Source organism: Drosophila takahashii, chromosome 3L (genome assembly GCF_030179915.1).
Source record: "Drosophila takahashii strain IR98-3 E-12201 chromosome 3L, DtakHiC1v2, whole genome shotgun sequence".
NCBI classification, from domain to species: Eukaryota; Metazoa; Arthropoda; class Insecta; order Diptera; family Drosophilidae; genus Drosophila; species Drosophila takahashii.
This window is the reverse complement of record NC_091680.1, coordinates 18,971,183-18,992,931: the sequence shown is the minus strand read 5'-3', so window position 1 is coordinate 18,992,931 and position 21,749 is coordinate 18,971,183. Positions and strand designations below refer to the sequence as shown.

General features: G+C 44.3%; 6 protein-coding genes across 7 annotated transcripts; 1 reads left to right on the top strand and 5 right to left on the bottom strand.

Moving 5' to 3' along the window:
• Window positions 1-4: 4 nt before the first annotated feature.
• GAPcenA (GTPase activating protein and centrosome-associated) lies at window positions 5-7,075 on the bottom strand. Its single transcript, XM_017150880.3, has 9 exons — window positions 6,199-7,075; window positions 5,681-5,929; window positions 4,640-4,823; window positions 4,387-4,574; window positions 3,211-4,322; window positions 2,966-3,154; window positions 1,630-2,349; window positions 761-1,213; window positions 5-386 (listed from the first exon to the last, which is right to left on the bottom strand). Exons 1-9 carry the CDS (start codon window positions 6,509-6,511, stop codon window positions 219-221), a joined length of 3,576 nt encoding a protein of 1,191 aa, XP_017006369.3. The 5' UTR covers window positions 6,512-7,075; the 3' UTR covers window positions 5-218.
• Window positions 7,076-7,955: 880 nt separating this feature from the next.
• On the top strand, window positions 7,956-9,729 carry LOC108063713 (heat shock 70 kDa protein 14). The gene has a single exon (XM_017150883.3). The coding sequence runs from the start codon at window positions 8,066-8,068 to the stop codon at window positions 9,599-9,601; it is 1,536 nt and encodes a 511-aa protein (XP_017006372.3). The 5' UTR covers window positions 7,956-8,065; the 3' UTR covers window positions 9,602-9,729.
• Window positions 9,730-10,246: 517 nt separating this feature from the next.
• On the bottom strand, window positions 10,247-14,477 carry Prim1 (DNA primase small subunit). 2 transcript variants are annotated; one of them, XM_017137640.3, is made up of 3 exons: window positions 14,318-14,477; window positions 11,744-11,897; window positions 10,247-11,403 (listed from the first exon to the last, which is right to left on the bottom strand). In XM_017137640.3, exons 2-3 carry the CDS (start codon window positions 11,886-11,888, stop codon window positions 10,247-10,249), a joined length of 1,302 nt encoding a protein of 433 aa, XP_016993129.3. In that variant the 5' UTR covers window positions 11,889-11,897; window positions 14,318-14,477. The 2 variants fall into 2 exon arrangements, with proteins under 2 accessions (XP_016993129.3, XP_070071955.1); XM_070215854.1 differs by having other exon boundaries at window positions 11,744-11,894.
• Window positions 11,976-14,044, bottom strand: LOC108054604 (PHAF1 protein CG7083). The gene is made up of 2 exons (XM_017137639.3): window positions 13,739-14,044; window positions 11,976-13,672 (listed from the first exon to the last, which is right to left on the bottom strand). The coding sequence occupies exon 2, from the start codon at window positions 13,665-13,667 to the stop codon at window positions 12,351-12,353; it is 1,317 nt and encodes a 438-aa protein (XP_016993128.2). The 5' UTR covers window positions 13,668-13,672; window positions 13,739-14,044; the 3' UTR covers window positions 11,976-12,350.
• A 70-nt stretch (window positions 14,478-14,547) lies between the features above and the next one.
• Pex2 (peroxin 2) lies at window positions 14,548-15,759 on the bottom strand. The gene is made up of 4 exons (XM_044393927.2): window positions 15,628-15,759; window positions 15,498-15,575; window positions 15,010-15,441; window positions 14,548-14,952 (listed from the first exon to the last, which is right to left on the bottom strand). Exons 1-4 carry the CDS (start codon window positions 15,664-15,666, stop codon window positions 14,638-14,640), a joined length of 864 nt encoding a protein of 287 aa, XP_044249862.2. The 5' UTR covers window positions 15,667-15,759; the 3' UTR covers window positions 14,548-14,637.
• Window positions 15,760-16,211: 452 nt separating this feature from the next.
• Cpr66Cb (Cuticular protein 66Cb) lies at window positions 16,212-18,645 on the bottom strand. The gene is made up of 3 exons (XM_017156334.3): window positions 18,548-18,645; window positions 17,433-17,672; window positions 16,212-16,915 (listed from the first exon to the last, which is right to left on the bottom strand). The coding sequence occupies exons 1-3, from the start codon at window positions 18,557-18,559 to the stop codon at window positions 16,679-16,681; spliced, it is 489 nt and encodes a 162-aa protein (XP_017011823.1). The 5' UTR covers window positions 18,560-18,645; the 3' UTR covers window positions 16,212-16,678.
• Window positions 18,646-21,749: the final 3,104 nt, after the last annotated feature.

Below are 21,749 nucleotides of genomic sequence, written 5' to 3'. Positions count from 1 at the left end.
ATACCGATTAATCAACGGCTACAGTTCGACAAGCACTGGCTTTTGGGTGCCTCAAAGGTGCAAAATAATACAAATCTATTACTTGCGTATATATGGAAATCAAAATGCACACTTGTATATATGTATATATAGACGAATATGATAAATAATACCAAGGCGTAGTCAATGCCGTAGGCCTGCCTGCTATCCAGATCCACCTACGTTGTATCTGTATCTTCTTACTGCTGCAGCTGCTGTTTCAGATTCTCGGCTAGGGATTTCCCGGTGTCCAGGGGCACCACTATATTCCGCAGGCTGTCGATGCTGTTGCGCAGCTTGGTGGCCTGAAATTTAGTGGGCAACTTGGGTGACCCGCCCACCGAGGCGAAGGCAAAGGTCTTGTACTCCTGGGCAGCCATTCGGGGGTAGTAACAACATTAGATTTAATATACATATCATATAGGTACATGGGGTTTTATTTGCAACGCAAAATATCAATAAAATCAAAAGCAAACCGAATTCAGGGAGCTAACAGGTGGGTTCAATGCCTGTGTAAAATCAACTAAATAAAGATTCTTCATACAAATGTGTCATGGTAAGCGAGTGTTTAAATTATACAATGATAAGTAATGCTTGGGTATTCGCAGACAGAGAGAGCCTTAAAGTATTTCTCGGGCTGATTACCCATATCTTAGTTATAGAAATTATACATACAAAAAACTTAAGATAATAAACCGAAAGGATTTCAGATAATTGGCCGGTTCACTGGTCCCTAGGTTACCTGGTTGCCGCTGGGCGAGCTCGCCTCGCTGAGGGTCGTGGGCGCCTGGCCCATGTAGGATTGGAATGTGGGCGTCGGTCCGCCACTGCCATTATCCCGCTGGTTACCACGAGTGGTGACCTTCTCCTGCAGCGAGTTGAAGGTCTTCGATAGCCAGGGCTGCCAGCTATTCCTGTTCGTCTGCAGTTCACTCAGCGTATTGCTGAGTTGATGGTTGAGGTCCTGGTTCTTGCACTCCGCCTCCACCTGGGCCAGTTTGGCCTGAGCTAGCTCCAATTCTAATTCGCGGATGCGCTGGGCGGCGGCATTCAAAGGATCAAGTGGCCCCAGTGGATGTTCATTGGCATTCCGCATGGCATTCGTCTGTCGCCTGTTGCTGCCGCCAGCTGAAGTGGCATTATCGTTGCCGGCATCGATCTGCTGCTGGCAATCCTGGCAGTTGGAAACCATGTGCTGAAAATCAAAGGAGACATGAGTACTCTAAAGATTCAATTCAATGTCAAATAAATGGCATGTTTTTCCAATTCATTTCGAATTGAATGAATTAATGAATAATTTTTATGAATTTTTTGAATTAGCCCGTTTTTTTTTGTGCTTTCTTTTAAGAACAAAAAGTTGAAAATTTGTAACAAATCAATCAGGCAGATTTAACCACAAAATGATGAGCCTTTCTTCTTCAAAAGAAATCGTCGTTTAAATTATTTCGGAATTCATGGCATTCATTCATACAGTTCTATTAAACTCAAAATTCTAATTCATTCAATTCTATTAAACTCAAAATTGAAATTCAAATTAATTCTTTCATATGAAACAAAAAATTCCAAATAATTCATTGAATCCATTCTTGCAGGACCCTATTGCCTACTAACCATCACTTTGCCCAGCGTCTCGCTGAGCGTGTTCATGTCCTGCTCCTGCCGCTGGATGATCTGTTTGTATTCCTGTATTATTCCCGTGTGCTTGCGCTCCTTCTCCACAGCCCGCTCCTTGGCGGAGGCGAGCTGCTTGTTCAGCGCATCAATATCCGCCTGCATCTTTCGCCTCTCCTCGCCGAAGCGGTTCTCATAGATCTGCGCCTCCTTCTCCAGCCGCTCCTTGTGCTGTTTCTTCAGCAGGAACTCCTCCTCGTACTGCTTCAGCTTCTTGATTTTGCGCTCGCAGGCCTGCTTCATCACCTTGCGTGCCTGGCTGGAGCTGCGGCACTTCTTGGGCAGCGTTACCCGGAAATACTTGAGAATGCCCTCGAAATCGAGCTGACGCAAATCGGATTCGCAGATTGACAGCAGGGTCACGGCCACCTGGAAGAGCACAGGCAGTCCGTCCAGCAGGAAAACATCCAGCACGTGGAACACAAAGCACAAGGGAAATCGAGCTGTGTACAAGGTGAGGAACCACTGGGAGGCGTACATGTGCGTCTCAATGCCGCAGGCCGTGAAGTGCTCGTGCAGCTTGGGCAGCTGGTCTTTGATCAAACGCTCCAGCTGGTAAAGACGCAGGTAAAGGACTTCGAAACCGGCCTTGTAGAGATCGCGGAGCCCGTAGTCGTACATTAAAGCCACCAGAACGCAGAAGGCATCCTCCTCGGGCATCTGGAAAGGGGTTTTTAAAGAGTTAGTTTATTTGGTATTACTTTATATTAGCGGACTCATAGGAAGTATTTCCAAATAGTGCATTTAAAAAGAAAGTAGAAGAAAGACTGCGCGATTTTGTCTTAAATTTTTAATGCTTGCGGCGCAGTCTTTCCTATATTTCCTTTTTTAAATGCACTATTTTAAAATACTTCCTATTCGGGAATACTTCAGCAAAGAGATTTCTAGCCCATAATAAGTTATTCAAAAATAACCTGGAACTTAAACTAAATGGAGGTACGGAAAAATGTTAATTAAAACTATTTAAATAGCAAACTTTAAAAAAATTATACATTTTGTTTATAGGAACTCATTTAAGCAATTAATTAATTTTAAAGGAACTCATTTAAACATTTAATTCTTTTTATTGGAACTCATTAAAACGTAATTACTTTGATTGAAAATATGAGAAAAGCACCCTTGTTTTTTATAGCAAAAGCGGGAACTTTGAAATCCAAGTTTTTTTTGTAATTAAATTCTTAAGAAATCGCGGTCCATCGAGGATAATTTTTTCGCAAATTTCGGGGCTAAATCCGCTAATATAAAGTATAACCGTATATTTTTTAAAGTCACTCACATGAAGCAGCAGACTGGCCGCAATGAAACTAAGACCCTGGCAATAGCCGACCTCGCTGTCGTGCACCGCATACGCCTTGGACACCTTGAAAAGAGCATCCTGACCAGAGCCGCCGGTCTCCTTGAAGCATTTGTGCGCCGGGAAAGTGCGATGAATGTCCCGCTGAATGACGGTCTCACATTTGGTTTCCTATAAGCAAGTATTTAATTAATTTCCTTCTTAAAAACATCGATAAAACCACTCACTTTGGTGATTAGGATCTTGTACATGTCGTTCATCTCGAGCCGGCCCTCAACATTGGCCAATTTCTGCCAGATCTTCTCACGCAGCGCCTCTGGAACTCCAAGGCGAACCAAGGGCGCCAGGTTCTTGGGCCTCTTCTCGCCGTCCCACTCGCGCAGTATGGGATCCCACTCGTCCAGCGTGTCCTGCGAGCAATCCTTGGACACCTCCCCGGTGCCACTGAGCAGCGGTTCATCGCCATCGCTGCTGTAATCCGAGGGGCAATCATCCTCAATCGAGGCTATGGACGAACTGCGCACAATGCGCGATAGATTATTCATGCCCATCTTGAGCAGCGAGGAGGAGGAGCTCTGCTGGTGGCCCGGCTGCTCCGTGATCTCCTCGGAGGGATCAATACTGTTCACCTTCCAGTTGGACTCGTCGGTGCGCTTGAGGTGCAAATAGAACCGCAGCGTCATCGGTCGCTTCGACATGAAGTGGTCCATGATGCGCATTTCACTGGCCGACTGAATGGTCACCGGCGTCTCGATGACAAATCGCACTGGTTCCTGGATGCGTCGCATCACAATGTCCACGGCCACGGTGAGATTGGTCTTGGTGGACTCCAGGTTCAGCTGCTCGAAGGCCTTCTCCTGGGCCTTCCACTCGGCGCGAATGGTGTAGGGCAAGGCGGAGTTTTGCTGGGCGCTGCTCTCGGATGATGATTCACTAGTTACGGCGGCCGTTCCACCCGGCGGCAGGTAGCCCATGCTGTGCATGTCGATCAGATGCATGTCCTTTTGGACCACCAGTTTGCCAGGGGCCACCAAAACCCCAAAACATCGTTCGATATGCAATGGTTGAAGAATATTCGAGGGCGTCTGCTTGACTGTGATGCACACCTCCTTATCTGTGTTCGCCCTCAGCTTGAAGCATCCCCTGTCCCGCGGAACAGCGGCATACGAATTCTTGGCCACCCGCTCGCGAATTTCCAGTGAGACTATGAACTCATAGCCCGCCGTATTCAAGGGATTGCCGCTCACATCCGAGGTCACCGAGTTAACCATCTCGACGGCCGAATTGAGGCTGCAACTCATGCTGGGCGGATACGTTTGGAATGCCTTCTGGAAGCAGGCTGCGTGGGGATTCGAAGCATAAGTCACTGGATGAAATCACTCTCTGATGATCTGTTGACTCACCGCTGACTTGGTTGACCGCCTCGGGAATATGGCACCGAAATACATGGCACTGAAACAGAGCATCGCCGTGCAGCCAAGTGAAGGCGAAGCAGCCGTTCTCCACCGTGTCCACTGGTCCGCGATAGTACAGGATTATGCTGGATATCTCGTAGGTGGCTATGATCGTATTGCTCTCCGCATCGTGGAGGCTGTAAAAGAAGTAGCGCGATGAGAGTGAATCACTCCTTGCGGTGCGCACAAAAACATTACTCACACCACCAGGCCATCCGAGCAGTTGGGAATGCTCACGGTGATCTTGAGGCCCACCGACTTGGAGCCGCTGTTCAGTTCGCCCATTATGCGATAGACCTCTGTCTCCGACTTGGGTGCATTGATGTTGGCGGCTCCTAAATAGGTGACTCCCGAGAAGATGGTGCAGCCCTGATCGATCTCGGAAACTGAAAGGTCAAAGGGGTTGTTAGAAAAAGAGCTTTTGAGTTGACAGTTCTTAAAGGTAAGGAAAAACAAGAAGTTTATATACCCTTGCAGGTATGCCTATTTAAAATGATATTTTTAAATTGTCATAAGGCCTACTTCCTACAAAGTTACACTGTTTTTTTTTCTATCATTTTTTTTTTATTATTGCTATGAAAGGCATAAGATATAGTGGTCCAGTCCGACATATGTCTACCTGCAATAGAAATAAGACTTTTGGGAAAGTTTCATAGCGATAGCTTTAAAACTAAGAGACTAGTTCGCATAGAAACGGACATACGGACAAACGGACAGACGTTTATTGGTGGTGATCAAGAATATATATACTTTATGTTATTTTTAAATTGTTATAAGGCAATGTTTTTTCTATAATTTTTTTGATTATTCCTATGGAAGCATTAAGATATAGAGGTCCGATCCGGCTCGTTCAGATATATGTACTACCTGCAATAGAAATAAGACTTTTGTGAAAGTTTTATCGGGATAGCTTTAAAACTGAGAGACTAGTTCGCATTGAAACGGACAGACGGACAAACGGACAGACGTTTATTCTTTTCTATTATTTTTTTGATTATTCCTATGGGAGCCATAAGATACAGTAGTCCGATCCAATAGAAAAAATAATTTTTGAAAAGTTTAGCTTTAAAACTGAGAGACTAGTTCGCATAGAAACGGACAGACGGACAGGTGTTTATTGGTGCTGATCAATAATATATAAACTTGATGTGGCCCGAAACGTCTCCTTCACTTTTGACTGAAATTATAATACCCTCTGCAAGGGTATAAAAGCATTGTATATAGGAAAACCTCCCCCACTCACCCTCCTCGTCGGTGGTGTCGCCCTTTTCCGGCTTCATGGCATCCTGCTTCTCCTCCACGCAGGCGGGACTGGCGTCTATGCAGTCGTAGAACACCGAGTGGCCCACCCGGTTCGAGCTGGAGGCGTCGTCCAGGGTCTCCTCGCTCTTGGGCGAGAAAAGGGTGCAGGGGAACCGCATCTCGGGTTCGGCAGCTCTGCCACCGCTGCCCGTTAGCGGCAAAGTGAGCGACTTTTGCTGATGATTCGGAGCTGTTAAAAATATATCTATGTTAATTTCTCAATTACGCGACGTTCAATAACTAGCAACTTATGTATGCGGTTTTCGGTTTTAGGAAAGTATTATTATTATTCGGTCGTTTGTGTGTCGACTGTTTCCATGACAGCGGAGCTCCGATAAGATTGCAGCTGGCTTAGCAATCGCTTGGTGTTTTTTTAATTTTGGAGCAACTGCGACGATGTGTGTGCACAGCTGGCGGGTTGAATAGCAACTGAGTTTCCAACTGAGTTTCTATACTCACCTACGCCGCGTTCCAGCTCCAGATCTTTTAGAGCGTCCGTCATCTCGTGCTGCATGTCGCTCAGGTTGCGATTGTGCGAGATGTCCAGGGTGGGTGAGCGATCTCCGCCAGCCTCGGGGGAGGAGAGAGCCAGGGCGCTCAGGGAAGTGGGTGGTTGGCCTCCTATTTCCTGCTCCTCCTCCTCCTTGATCCTGCTCTCCACCTGCTTCACCTGCTCCATGGGACTGGCCACATTGCTGTCCGTCACAATTTCGTATTCCCCACTGGTGGTTATCGAGGATTCCGAGGACTTGGTGCTCAGATTATCATCCATTCCGAATCCCTCAAGGTTTTTCCTTCGCTCTTTGTTGTTTTAAGTGCGTGAGTAGTTGAGATTTTCTTCTTTATTCAGTAAGCCCTATGAATTGCGCATTTTCAGGGCAGGTAAACAAATCAATTTATGGCCCCAAGGCCGCGCACTCGCTTTTTATAGATTTCGGGCTGTCGGTTTTAATTTGTCCAATTTTCAGCGGAGTCGCATTGTTTGGCTGGGCTCCGCCGTAAATCGATGACGAATCGGTACGGTTTGCTTTTCCTGGCTTTTTGGGGGCGTATGTATGCGCATGTATGTCACACAGCGCCCACTTTGCGGAGGGGGTGGTGGGCGGTGGGGTCGGCGGGGTCAACAGTTTGCTGCCGTTCTCTTTGCGATCGCAATTCTATGGATTTTCGGTTGAGTAAAGTAACTCTGGGTAATGTTTTGCTTTCTTTATTATGGCTAGCACTCTTCCGTACGCTATCACTTCGCTTTGACCCCGTTTTTGTGTCTCTTTCGTGGGATTTTCAGCAATTTTCTTGCAATTTTCCCTCTGTTTTGTTTACATATTTTTCAGCTAGTGGTGGTCGATAGGCCGCTGTAAATATCGATAGAGAACAGCTGTTTTGCGTTACACAGTACTACTTGTTTGCATAATCGAAAGGATCGATTATTTTTGGAATTTTTAATAGGGGGATTCTAGATACTCAAATACATATTAATTATTTCCTAAATACTTATTTCGCATCATATAAAAATGTTATTTATTTATGGAAAAATACTGTGGTTATTCATTTACCTCTTTTATGACAAAATTAAGTCGAAAGCCTTTATTACATACGTCTTACATAATGATAGGGGGATTCCCTAAACTGTTGAATTGCTGAATTGTTGAATTTTGGTCAGCTGTTAATCAGCTGTTCCATACAAAGTCAACTTTCAGAAATTTCAGCAATTCATCAGCCTCGGGGCTGCTGAAAATTTTGTTGAATTGCTGAAAAGCCAGAGTTGTCACCTTTTTTTAAAAGTCGTGGCAACTCTGTAACATTTTAGTATCACCAGTACGCATTATTTATTTTAAAATCAACTTATAAAGCATATTTGTGGTTCTTTTTACCTTGGTAACACTTTTAGACAGTAACTAGCAATAATAAATTAAATTTTACATGCTTTAAGTTCCGTGAAATTTTTCAACAAATAACAGCTGTTTAAAAATTCAACAGGAACCATTTTGGGTCGTTCCCTTAATTGCTGAAATTTTTTGTTGAATTTTCAACAATTCAGCAATTCAACAGTTTAGGGAATCCCCCTGATGTTTCCACTGTTTTGCTTATTTAACTCATGATGTAAAACAAAAAAGTCGCGAAAAAATTCAAAAAAAGAGTTTAAACAAACCTAGTTTAGAACTCGGTTCTCTCTTGCCTATCGAAATTGTGACATCTCTAACAACGCCAGTGTTGGTAAATCAACACTACAACACTACCGCGCGTGCTGGGAAAAACGTGCGCGTTAAATCGTCGCATTTTTCGTAGATAATTCTTAATTCCCGCCTCTGAATCCGACACCCCCAACATGTGGCCGCGATTTGGCATCAAGATTGGCAACAGCACGCTCTGCATCGCCCACGTGCGCGCGGACGGCAAGGCGGAGGTGATCGCCAACAAGCAGGGCGACCGGGTGTCGCAGGCGTGCCTCCTCTGGGACGGCGTCTCGGAGATCGAGTGCGGGCTCACCGCAAAGCAGAAGATGGCCACGCGACCGCGCCAGGCGGTGGCCCACAGCTTCCAGCTGCTGCAGCCCAGGGAGCAGATCACCGAGGAGAAGCTGGCCAGTGCGCTGCGCGAGATTCCCTGCGCGTTTGACAAGGAGGAGCTGGTGTTCCGCATGGAGCACACGGTGCCCTCCGAGAAGGAGGACCAAGACGATAGGGTGGTCACCAAGGACCTCAGTGCCTACCAGGTGACGGTGGAGCTGCTGCGGGCCGAACTGGAGCTGGCCCATCAGTACCACACGGACGGGGAGCAGGCGCCCATTGCGGTGCTCTCCATACCCAGCTACTATCCCGCCCCGGCCTACAAACTGCTAGCGGAAGCGGCCCAAGCAGCCGGCTTCCACGTGGCCCAGATCATCGCCGAGCCCACGGCCGCCGTTCTGGGCTATGGGATTGGTGAGGCGGAGGATCAGGCGGAGCAGCGCCGCCATGTGCTGACCATCAAGTGCGGCGGCCTGTACAGCGACATTGCCTTCTATGCCGTCCAGAATGGTCTGCTCGTCCAGCTGGCCACCTTTGGGCCCTTCGCCATCGGTGGCCGCCAGTTTACCGAGGCCCTGGTACAGTTCATCTGCGACGAGTTCCGCCGCAAGTACAAGCTGGATCCGCACGAGTCGCGTCGCTCGCTGGCCAAAATCCGCACCGCCGCCGCCAATTGCAAACACATCCTGACCACGATGCCCTCCACGCAGCTGTATATCGATTCGCTGATGGACGGCGTGGACTTCAATGCCCAGATGTCGCGCGCCCGCTTCGAGAGTCTCATCCAGCCGGTGATCAACAGCCTGATTCAGCAGCTGGGCGAGTGCGTGGAGCAGGCGCAGCGGGAGCATCCCTCCCTGAGCAGCATCGATGACATTGTGCTGCTGGGCGCCACCATGCAGATACCCAAACTTCAGGCCGCCGTGGGCGCACGCTTTCCGGACGCCAAGCTGCACAACAGCCATTCGGCGGATGAGGTGGTGTCCATTGGTTGTGCCCGCCAAGCCGTCTGCTTGATCGATCCCCTCGAGCAGCAGCTGAACAAGGAGGATGACTGCGTGGTCTCGGAGGACGATCTGTACATCTGGCACGGCAACGATGAGGCCAACGCCAAGTTGGTTCTGGGCAGGGGCAGTGTGCTGCCCGCCAAGATCAGGATATCCCTGCCGCAGTCGGAGGAGGAGGGAAAAGCAGAGGCTTCCTTTAAGCTGCGCACCGGGGAGAGCGAGATACTGGCCCGCCTGCCCGACGACAGCACGACGCCGGAGGATGGGCTCTATCAGCTGGAGGTCGAGGTGGACCTCGACGATAAGGAAGGCAACTTGGTGCCGCTGGTGCGACTGCGCTGCATGTGAGAGGCCGGATTTTTGAGCCGGAACCGGTGCGCCGTCGCCTAGTCTATTTATTGTTGCTAGCCTAATGATATAATAACCGATACAACACAAAATAAAGATAAATACGAAAGCGGCAAACGAAAAAGCAAGGGTTCATATTGTAAACCATTTATATCAGGGACCGAAAATCATTTATTTCTTCAAACCAAAAAGTCGGCCACTTATAACAGCATAAAAAAAATTATTTTCGCCAAAATAATTAACTTTGTCCAATCTATGCATTATTTTAACCACTTTAAAAAAAAGTGGCTTATCCTAAATAAAAGCCGTTTTAAAAAGTGCTTTAAAAAATTTTTTTAAAAATCGTGGAGGTAGTTTTAATAGCCTCAGATTGGCGAAAAGTTTTAAAGGACGCCCGCGAGGCTCTAATGAGTTTTATTTTGAGCAAACAAATAATTATTGTTTGTGCTCTAAGAAATATATAGAAATTGAATTTTAATCATTAAAAAGTTATTTTTTTTCATTTATTTTATAATGATTACGGTCCCTGATTTATATGCTCTTATCTTAGCTACCTAAATTACGTGTAAAATTCAAAACTGCAGGCTTGTATATTTATACTTCTTTATATTCTCTTATCTTAGCTACTTAAATTATGTATATAAATCAAAACTGCAGGCTGGAGGACTTCTGGCTGCGCTCCAGCTTGCGCAGAAACTCCTCGAAGACGACGACACCCTTGAACATGCTGGTCTTCTTGTGATCCTTGATGCGGCTCTTGTCCTCCGGCGCCTCCATGTGGCTCTTGTTCTTGTCATCGAAGGCGTTGATCTCGTGGAGAAGCTGGGTGATCGTAGGCACCGTGGTGGGATCGAATTTGGCCACAGCACTTACACTAAACGGAACACAAACCTTTCCGGTGGCTGGATGAATGCAAAAGGGTGCTTTGAGTAAATGATTGAATCCCCTGGTGACGTTGATGTCCAGACGCGGGTAGAGCAGCCCCAGCTGCACTTCCTGCACTATGTTCTTGAGTTTCCGACTCCAAGCGTTCGCCGTGGAGGTTCTCATCGAGTTGGCATACTTGATGAAGCTCTCCCAAACGAGTCGCGAGTGGGCTCCATCCTCCAGGTTCTTTTGCAGATAAGATTCTAGTTCGTTCCTTGCCGGATCATCGTGAATCATATTAACAAGCTTGGTGACTCCTTTGGGAGTGCCAAATAGATTCTGATCCTCCAGGATGATCTCCTCGAACATGGGCTCCGCTATTTTCAAGGCTCTTTTCAGACTATGATGCGGCCGATCGCCCATGGGACATCTGGGTGAGTTGTTGCCCGAGAAGTTGACATACGAAATGATATTTAGGTATTCAGCCACCGCAAAACGACCTCGGCCATCTAAATGACGAGCCTGATGGTCGCAAACCCAGCAATGGATGCCTCGTCGGCCGGAGAAAATCCATATAATATGCTCGAAACCAAAGTCCTCCCGCAGGGCAACATCCAATATCCTGGCGGCCAGCACCATGAACTTCCAGCACTTCAAGCACACACCTGCTCCCGAGCAACAGGTGCGCACATCGTCGTAATCCGTCATGTCAATATCAAAGACGAGCTCTCGCTGCACAGGGGTTAGTCCACCAGGAACAGTGCGATGGTTCTTGGGTCTCGTATGCATCACGGGGCCAATATCTATCTTCACGGGATTCCTCGAGCAGATCTCCTTCTCCAACTCGGCCTGGCTTTCGAAGCACAGGTAACGTATGTATATGTCGTCTTGTAGAGTAAATGAAATCTCACGATTGCAGAAGATGCCTTCTTCAGCTGGAAAAAATAAATATTCATGAGTATTTATAGAGAGTTTATTTAGAGCCAAGTATAAGCAATAGTGCCTTAGCTAAGAAGAAAATGGTGCAACCAATCTGAAGATCCTCCAGTTCTTAAGAATTCGCGGGTTGAAAGAATTAATATAAAATCTATAGAAGTTCTTTAATTAATAGATTTTTTCAAAAACCGCGAGTTCTTAGGATAAAGAAGATATATTTGTGTGGATCATACATAACTTAACTAAGAAACCTAATGATATATTCTATATTGATTTTTCAAAGACCGCGAGTTCTTAGGAACAAGAGGATTTATTAAATATAATATAGACTATACTCACTCAATCCATAGGAAAGCCAGCGGTAGAAGGGCTGGTGGGGAAAGAGGCGTCTGTAGTACACGGGCAGCATGTCCTGCAGGACCTCGGGATTATAGGCAGGCACAGCTGTCGCCTGGTTCTCCTGATCTGCGATTTGTTCCGGCATTTTAAGCTACTGAAAACAAAGCATTCGATGTCAAGTTAACTCAAAAACTCTAATTTAAACCCTAAAAAATAATAACCATAAAACATCTTGTCGAAACCTTAGATTTATATATTTTTTTGTTGATTTTTTTTTTCTTTTTCAAAGAGAGATACACGATTGGAGCTTAGAGTACTGAAATATATTAACGACATGCAATTGTTAAAAGTACGAGGCTAATTAATTGTCAGTTATGGGTCGAAATAAATCGAATCGAGCTAACACAATGGAATACCGATTGATGATTGGCTTAGCTTACGATGGAAATCTATATAATATATATATTACTATATAATATATGTGTCTACTTTACGGCTAGGTTAGATCATTGTTGTAGCTTAAAGATTAGAGCACGACAGGCGGGCGTGATCCCTTTTTTCAGCATCATGGAGCAGCAAAGGGAACCCAAACTTCCACACCTCTTTTCTAAGCCACCGTTAAGCGGATGTCCTGCATCTTGTGCTGCTGCCACGAGTGCGCGGGCTGCCTGGGCGGCGCCGTGTTGTAGAGCGTCACCGAGGCAATGTGGCTATTCGGCATCACCTCGAAGATCAGGTCCTGGTAGCCGTAGCAGAAGGTCGATCCAAACGGATTCGCCGTGTTCGTCGAACTAGCGCGATGCAGCACCACCGGCCGCTCGGAGGTGGCCAGTGCGCTGCTGATCTCGTCCCATTTCGTGTAGGCGCTAATATTAACATGCTCCTGCTTCGTGGGCGTCACCAAATCATGGCCACTGTCGCTCATCGAGGGATGATCGGCCTGCAGTAGGAACTGGAACTCGCAGCGATGGTACATATTGAAGTTGAAGTGCCCCGGATAATTGGTGTGCAGTATGAACTTCTTGCAGGTCTGCGTTCGCGCATCGAACAGCACATCGATGCCGAGGGTAAAGTAGTTGAAGAAGATGTCGCTGCGCTTGCTCTGCGCCTGTCGATTCACACTCGAGCTGTGTATCTTCATCTTGTCCTCGCTCTTGAAGAAGATGCGATTCGGAGCACCCAAACTGGTGGCCACATCCTCGCAGCTGTCGCCGAAGAGCAGTTCCCGGGTGAAGCACTGGCGGCGGGGCTCCAAGGCGCGGCCAGAACCCTCTGTAAAAAGCTTCAGCTTCAAACCCTTCGTGTGGCCAAAGGAGGTGCGCAGAACGGTGGCCGATTCCAGGTACATCTGGCGGTGATAGCAGGCCAGCGGCAGCGAGGGAGCCCTGTTCTCCGCCACATTGCTGCCCGCATAGAGGGACATTTTGGAGACAACAGGCGAGGCGCCGTTCAGGAAGACCAGGGAGCCCAATCCATGGGCGTAGCCCGAATGCAGCTTGCTGTCCACGGGAAAATAGAAGCTCAGGCCGCGGAAATGCAAAGCAAAGAGCTGCTTGGCTGCATCATAAACCCCAGGATGGGTGGCCCCAAAGGAGTGCTCGATCTGCTCGATGCTGGGCAGCACCTCCGGCGAGTTGAAGTAGACGCCGCCGTAGCGCAGCTTCACCAGCTTCATGTTGAACACCTCGATGGTTTTCAAGCGCTGAATGACTGGATCGAAGATCAGGCGAACGCCATCCTGCGGCAGATTGATGATGATATCCACGCCCAAAGGATTCGTGTCGGAGTAGAGCACCTGGACACCCTTGATGATGCCCACCTGCGACTGAATGATGGCGATGGCCTGCGAGAAGTGCATGCCCAGCACGAATTCCCAGGCGTCGCAGCCCAAGGAGTTCTCCGGCAGGATCTCCAGATCGAGCATTTTGCCTGGTTTTTTTGGGATAGGATCTCTGCTTATTTGATTTATTCGCTGCGTTTCTTCAACCTACTGACCTTGATGTGCGAAATCAGCTGCGGATTGCGAATATATTTAAACGAATATATGCGCAATTTGTTGCTCAAACTTTCAGTTTTTCAATTGTTTGCTCTTGGGTTCTTGAGTTCTTGGGATTTCGCTCTCGATGCTTACGCCTTTGTTTATTTTTATGAAATTACGCAACGTCTGGGAAATTGTTTAATTTTTCGCCTCTCAACTACTTGTCGTGCCCTTTGGCGCAGCGTTAAATTGTATTGTTTTCTTCTAATATTTCGGACAAAGGCGAAATGCGCAGCAGAAAAAATGAGATAATAACAAATGCGCGGCGTTGCCAGACCGCCGCGGGCAGCTGTTTCGCGAAATTGCAAAACAATTTGGGGTGTGGTTTTATCGAAATATTAATATTATTAAACTAATTACTACTTATAGGGAAGTGTTTTGGTTGATAGCGTAAATATTAAAGCTAGTTAAAAAATATTTCATGTTATTGCTTAATTTAATCTAACCATCTGGCAACTCTATTTGAGCACGCAACAGCTGTTGCTATATTTTCGCGCGCTTTTTTTATGACAGCCAAAGTGAATTTTTAAACTTACTTTTTGCTTTTAACTGGAATGTTTATATCAAGTCCACAGGTTCTTTGGGTTATACAGACGTTAATGCTGCACTCAAACCACTTCCGCCTTTTTAATTGCGTTAAATGTATCACAAATTTATGTTTTTAACAGACAACTGCGAGCAGTCTGCCTGTAAATAACAACTGATTTCTGACGACTACCAACACTACTGCGTTTACCAACCCTAAATTTAAAGCAATTCAACGGAATATGGAAAATTTGTTTTATTTTACAGCCCACTTTTCACTTAAATCTATAAAAGACATATAAAACCATCACTTCAACAACATTCCTATCTATCAGACACTTTGGATTCCACCTTCAGGACACTTAGAGTCACATTTTGGGCAGCAAAAACTGGCGTCCGTTAAAACATTGGCGCTCAGACAGTAATAACAAAAGATATGACCACAGCCCATGTGGTGGGGCAGAGTGGGTCGCTCCCCACAGAAGGTGCAGGTGGTGCTCAGGGTCATCTGCGGGGCCAGGAACACCACGCCATCTCCGCCAGCCTCCAACCGCCGTCCAGTAATCGCCTGTCCAATGGCCGAGGACTTGAGAACTCTCTGCAGCTTGCGGAAGTTGATGATGGGCAGTACAAGGCCAAGGATCTCCTGTAAAAATCAGTAATATTTAGAGAGATATACCATTAAACCTCGTTTCAAACCCACCATAAATCCTCCCCAGAGCAACTCCCTCGTCAGGTACTTGTAGCCTATGTCTCTCCTTTGATTATTCCTCAAACTAATGTAGTCCAATCCTAGCAGGTAGTCCACCAGCGTGGGTTTCCTCCCGGTTTTCAAGAACCGAAAGTAGTTGAGGATATTGAGCACCAAAGCACTATTTTCCGCCCACGTGATCGCCTGGCTGAACCACTCCACCCGCCTGGTCAGACGCCTCTCCTCCCAGCTCTTCACATAGCCCGGCAGGACGGTCAGGACGAAGTGGAGCACCAGCCGGGAAACAGTGAGCTTCTCGGCATCGTAGGCTAGGACTAGAAGTTGCTGGCCAAAAGTGGAGCACCGCTTACCAACGGATCCAAACCAAATGGCGGATTGTATGAGCAAATCCAGCTCCGGTTGGATTTTTATGAACAGAACGGGCTGGGAGATATATCAATTAAATATAGATCAACTAAGGGTACTCTCTGTATACTCACCGATATCGCCTGCAGATTCTCCAGCAGATTATCGCGTATCAGGCGGGCTATGTCCTTGTTTAGATAGATGGCATCTATCTAGGAGGTAATTCTCTTAGTTTTAATTCATGACTCTCCATTTCCAGCTCACCTGATTTACACGTGGTACATATTTGTTTTTCTCCAGCATTTTGTTTATATTTCCTCCGTCGGCTAGCTGATCATTGATCTATTTTTTATTTATCTGTACTCTGCCCTTTCTTATCAACAACTTAGTAGAGATGGCATAAATAACGGCTATTCACTAACTACTATCGATATTTTTCTTCAGTGCTGGCTAACTAGCCACAAAAAACCGCTAAATTTAAACCAACCAACTAAATAAAGATATTTGTTTTCTAATTTATTTGTAATCAAAAACAGCTAATACATCAATTACACCGACAGGCAAGTGAAACTCCTGGTTTTTTGGACATTTAGGAAGCACTTTCGTCCGGCTCTTCAAATGCGACTTATGTAATTTCAATGAAAAACAAAGCAAAACGAGGCGAAGAACTCGTTTGGGAGCAGGAAAATCTGTCTAACGATGCCTGGTAATTCGTGGTAATATTGCCTTTTACGTCTGGAAACGCACAAACCAGTTGGTCAGTTGAGACATTTGGCCATTTGATTTGAGGAGCGCAAGTTCAATGATTGGCCCCCGCCTCAAAAACTATGGTCGGTGGTCGGGTGAGGTTTGATTTTATAAAAAGTACATAATTCACACTTTATTACACAATTTACAATTCGTTCGTTCGATCTCTGTAACAAGTTTTACGAGAAGACATAAGTATACATTACAGATTACAGATAATAGATTATAGATTAAAGATTACAGTTTACAGTTTACAGTTTACAGTCGAGTGATTGGTAAATTCGTCTGAGCAGGTAGTGACTAAGGATCAGTTGAAAGCGGAAGATGCACGTAGAAGTTATTCGCTATCACAGAATAAAATACAATATACAAAATGTTAATGAAATGGCCGTGGATCCTTTTGGTCCCTGGCCTGGATGTGTGCTGATGTCCTAATTACGAGATATGAAGCTGATTCCATGGTCGATCGATGTGGATATGCTTGTCCCTCCTCCCAATCCTCATAATCCTTCTCCTACTTCCGGCTGATGAGCAATTTGGCTAACTCTAGTCCCCAGCGAGTCCTGGCTTAGTAGTGGTGCTCGTGCAGCTCCTCGTGATGATGCACTGGAGCGGTCTTGTGGACCACGGCGTTGAAGCCATTGTGCTTGTCGGCGGTGTAGTCCACGGTGCGGATGGAACCATCGGGCTCCACCAGGGAGTACTGTCCCTTGACGGTGTCGCCATCGCGGGTCTCGTGCTGCGACTTCACGTCTCCGGTGTGGAAGTCATTCACTCCGTACTTGAAGGCGTATTTGGGGGGAGCCTGTAAAGAAATATATTATATTATATGATAAAATAGTTGGATGATTTTTAAAAATTAACAGTAATGATCAACCAATTTTTAGTGGAATTTTATCATAAGAATAATCATTCAAATTTCTTATCGTGTTTTTTTATATTTTTAGATAAACTGTATGATCTCAGTTATGAATCTTAAAATTTGATGATTTTTAAAAATTAACAGTAATGATCAATTAATTTTCGAAGGAAAAGAATCATTGTATTTTAAATTTTATCATAAAAATAATCATACAAATTTCTTATCTAGTTTTTTATATTTTTAGATAAACTGTATGATTTTAATAATTAATACTCTCCAAACTCAAACAAAATAAATCCATATAGTATACTCCATATAGTATATAAGAATTAAATTTTTAATAGTTCTGTAATTTAATAATTTTGAAAATTTTTAGCTTTTAAGTATTAAATCTAAATGTAATAAGCAATTTTTTGTCAAAGTGACAAAAGGATATTAATCAATTAAATTAAAAACTCACATAGTAATCCACATGTTCATCGTGTCCATGGGATTCGTGGGTCTCGTAGTGGGGTTCAGCATGCTCGTGGTGACCATGTTCCTCGCCCAGCGAGATGCGCTCGATCTGGTGGTGTCCGTACTCGTGGATGGGCTCCGGTTCGTGGTGGGCCAAATGCTCGTAGCCGTGGCTCTCCTCGTAGTACTGGTGCTCCAGCGGATAGGCGAGGCTCAAGCACAAAGCCGAGGCGAAGATCAGATACTGCAAGATCAGATGGGTAGTTGTATATGTAATTAACATCGTCTAATTGTTTCCGTCGGCGGGCTGCGGAGTTGCAACTTGCAACTTGCAAGTGCTGCAATTAGCGGTGGCCACATTGAGTGGGCGGGAATGTGTGGCGGATTTGGGGGACTTGCTGTCGCTATCCATGTAATGGCTGCTTTTAAGGCAAATTTCTGAGGTTTTTCCCTGCCTGGTCTTAATGAATTCACAATCAAGTGTTTGCTGTGGTTGACTGCCGCTTTTGTTTGGATTTACGTTTAGTGGTTTCTTTTGTGGTTTAGTGGTTTCTTTGCGGGCTGTACAAATGTTGGTTAACTCAGAGGGAGTCTTATTAAAGTAACACAACTATTTAAGCTGTTTCTTGCTGTTTGCTAAAAAGATTAGCCTTACAAGGGGTAATTGTTTAAATTTTGATAGGCTTTAGGATTACAAAATTAGTTTTCGGATGGTTTCTGTTTTCTATTTCCTGAAACTGAGATCCGCAATATAAAAAACGCTGCTACTTAAGAAATCCTTCATTTTTCTAACTAATATTTTGTTTTTATTGATTAAGAGCATAAGGATTTCAAATATCCCTGAGTCTTATAATACTAACTAGACATTTTGTCGTCTCATTTTTGTCCTTAAAAATTATAAATCATTGCAACTATAAAAAATAATATCACATCCTCAAACTAGTATCCTTTCAACGATCTCATCCTTTTTGATGATACACATTTTCAACTTCACCAATTCACTTGTTTTTCAGATATCACTTGATCCAGCGATCGTTTTGGTATGTCCTTCAGGACATATTTATTGTACAGTCTATTGTTCACATTCGTTATCCTTAATCCTTGGCTGCTGCTGCTCACCTTGAAGGCCATTTTAGTTTGGTTTTTAGTTCGCGTTTTGTTTGATGATCACTGGATGACTGCACGCAACGACTTTTCACCACTGAATAATATGGTTGCAACGAAAATGCGCTGCTTTTATATGGTTAGGAAGAAAGTGAATCGGTTGGCAGCGGTGGTTCGGTGGATTGGTGGTTGGTATATCGGTGGTTCGAGCAGCGACGTCGCCGTCTTGGTGAGCGGAGCTTCTCTTGAGCCAAATGTAAAACAGTTCAAATGTGGTTGTTGTTTGCCATTGTTTGGGGTTTGATGTTTGCTGCCCCATTGCACTCAGAAAATTAGTATAAAATGCAGAAAAAAGGAATGTAAAATTAATAGCTCATTTATGATTGAGAATTTAATAATTACCAGAAGTTTAATTTATGAAAACAGTAAACTACAATAACTTTTCTTTTTAAATATAAATGATACACTCTATGTTGTAAAATTCTATATACAATAAGGTCTTAAAGTTTTTTCATTATAATGCTCAAGTTTATAGAACTAGTATTTTCAGTCACATATTGACACTTATAATTACCATTAGATGAAATAAATTATTATAGCCGTATAGAAAAATTCCCAAAAATTCTCTATAACAACAGTAATTAATCTTCCTAATGTAAAATAAAGCTCCTATAGAATTATTGATTTTTTGTCGAGTGTTTTTGTTGTCCAGGACTCTTTGTGTGTCATTAGTGACGCATGCGATGGCGTTGATAAGTCGTCATCGCCGCTGCTGATCGACGGTTGCAAGTTGCAACATTGCAACAGCCTCGCTGACAGCCCCTCTCCGAAGTTTGTTAATAATATTTCGGTTTCGGATTTTTACCCAACTACCAGCCTATTTGCATTGCAGGTCTGCATTGTTGGCAGCTCGGCAAGTACGCTCATTAAACGCAGTTTGACCCAAATTTCGGCCTGATGATTTTCGTGGCTGCTGCTGGGCAACTTTTTTGGGGCAACCTTCTATTGCGGCTAGCCTCCGGTTAATCGTTTACTTTTAATGCGCTGATTTTCGTAAATCTTAAATGGTAAATCGTAAATTGTAAATTGAATTCGGGCTTCAGGCTGGCCCAATAAAAGGCAATTTTGTAATATTTAATTGTTCGACATAAAACAGAAGTTTCATTCGCAGCTCTCATGGGGGGGAAAATAGGGGTTCCACATACTTGGGCCGGCCTGTACTTCAAATCAAAGTTAAGTGCCACAATTGCGTTAGGGGAAAATTAACCAACGCTTTTTTGGGTCTTTCGCCAATTTGCGATTGGTTGGCGCTAATTAGGCAGCGAAGCGTGGAATTTTGTGATTCGAGGGTTCTCACCTCGAAGGTTGAGACAATCGTTTTGTCAAATTCATTTAAGTGACACAAAGGTGTTTTGATGTTTGCGTAGCTTTAGATAGTAATTGATGTAAAGGCCTTAGATTTAGTTATAAAAAATATATTGGTCCTTTTTCCATGAATTCTTAGTAATTAATTGACAAATTTAACAAACTGAAAACAAACTAAAGAGTATAATAATACCCCTTTTAAAATTTCTATTAAATACCCAATATTTTCTCACTGCTCTAAATAAATTCCTTGAAATTTTCCCATAAAATTCCTGCCCATCATCCACTCGTTCAACCTATTCCCATCTCAGTAATCTAGTTCATCGCCAAGTTGTTTGCCAATAACTCGAGAAATTACTTGAGTTTGGATTTCGTGCAGTTTTGCGGCAGGCACTTTGCATAGCCCCGATTCACAGGCTCTGTGGATCCAAACCAATCGAGTCAAAAACGAAACGAATGACATCGGGTTGATGTACTCTTAAATACAGGCACAGTTTTAATTGCTATATTATGGTCGACAACGTTTGACAAGATTGCAATTGCAAGACATGACAAACCGAAAAGCAGGGGATAAAAACAAACATTTTTTCACGATGATTACCAATCCAATCCGCAGCAAATCCCGAAGCAGCACAAGAAATATGGCAAATAAAATAAATGCTTAATTATGGCCCACGATTCGAGGTCTACGTCTCCTGTTTTTCTCGCGTAGGCAGGTGGAAAAAGTAACGCAAGTCAACATGCCGCACTCGACACACGGCTAAAATCGCCTCTGTGGCATTCCAAATGCACATACAGTCACGTACCACAGTGTATCTGCCGCAGCATTTGGCAATTCGACGAAGCGCTGCAAATTGAACGCATTGCTGATACAATTTTCAGCTCCGATTTGGTGGATTTTCCAAGAAGGGTACATTGAATATGGCAGGAGGTTAAAGATGTACTGAATTGATGAACTTTAGGTCTTGTTTTCACAGTGGGAGAAAGCTATTACCCATGTAATTCTTTAACATATGCCACGCGAATCCTTTAGCACCCACAATTTTGATATTGGAGAAGAGAGCACTTGATAAAATACTTCAGCAATTATCGTAAGAAAGTTTATGAAAAATAAAAAAAGAATTTAGAAATTAAGAAAATAGTTTTTATTTATCTGAATGCAGACTAGTGTAAAACAGCAAAGCGAATTTATTATATGTTAAATTCGCTTTAATCTAAATTAGTATGCCTAAAATTTAAATTTAAAAAATTAATAGAGCATTGTGTATAGTTGATATATTTATGAAGTCATGCTCCCAATTTTTGTGTTGTGATATGCAACATTTTTCGGTTGATTTCGCTGCTAGTTATCGGCTCAAAAATTTTCATTTTTGCTCGTCGTCGTAATTGCACACAAAATGTTTATTTTGTTTGCTCTCTTGTCGCTCCCTCCCGTTCATAGTCGCTGGCCAGCAGGTGTTAATTTTTTGGCTAGCCGTAGTTTAGATTCGCTGCTTTTTTTTTAGTTTGGCCTGGCTAAAATGTGGCTTACTTTTACCCAGAGCGCTTGGCCACTCAATCAATTCCCACTCACAAAAGTGAAAAGTCAAAACGCGACTCGAACGCCGCGTTTTTGCTGCTTTTTAGCTTTTGTTGGTTATGCGCATGCGCGCATGTAACAGCTGCAGGTAAGCAGACCAAGCAATTACCTAGTAACTCATATTTACCGTTAGACATTTAGTACATGCATTAACTTGGCCAAAAGTAGTTGAAGTGCTCCTGCTGCTGCAAAAGCTATAGCTATTTCTGGTGTACATTTGCGACATCGGCCAAACAAAATAAAACAAAGCAATGGGAAAAAGTTTGGTACACG

Coding starts and splice junctions, on each gene's coding strand:
- GAPcenA (XM_017150880.3), bottom strand. CDS start 6,511: ATGGATGATAATCTGAGCACCAAGTCCTCGGAATCCTCGATAACCACC. Junction 4,323..4,386: donor GGCGGTCAACCAAGTCAGCG/GTGAGTCAACAG, acceptor ATCCCCACGCAG/CCTGCTTCCAGAAGGCATTC. Junction 3,155..3,210: donor ACAAGATCCTAATCACCAAA/GTGAGTGGTTTT, acceptor ACTTGCTTATAG/GAAACCAAATGTGAGACCGT.
- LOC108063713 (XM_017150883.3), top strand. CDS start 8,066: ATGTGGCCGCGATTTGGCATCAAGATTGGCAACAGCACGCTCTGCATC.
- Prim1 (XM_017137640.3), bottom strand. CDS start 11,888: ATGCCGGAACAAATCGCAGATCAGGAGAACCAGGCGACAGCTGTGCCT. Junction 11,404..11,743: donor CTGGCTTTCCTATGGATTGA/GTGAGTATAGTC, acceptor TATTTTTTCCAG/CTGAAGAAGGCATCTTCTGC.
- LOC108054604 (XM_017137639.3), bottom strand. CDS start 13,667: ATGCTCGATCTGGAGATCCTGCCGGAGAACTCCTTGGGCTGCGACGCC.
- Pex2 (XM_044393927.2), bottom strand. CDS start 15,666: ATGCTGGAGAAAAACAAATATGTACCACGTGTAAATCAG. Junction 15,442..15,497: donor AGAATCTGCAGGCGATATCG/GTGAGTATACAG, acceptor TATATCTCCCAG/CCCGTTCTGTTCATAAAAAT. Junction 14,953..15,009: donor TGCTCTGGGGAGGATTTATG/GTGGGTTTGAAA, acceptor TGATTTTTACAG/GAGATCCTTGGCCTTGTACT.
- Cpr66Cb (XM_017156334.3), bottom strand. Junction 16,916..17,432: donor ATGAACATGTGGATTACTAT/GTGAGTTTTTAA, acceptor ATTTCTTTACAG/GCTCCCCCCAAATACGCCTT.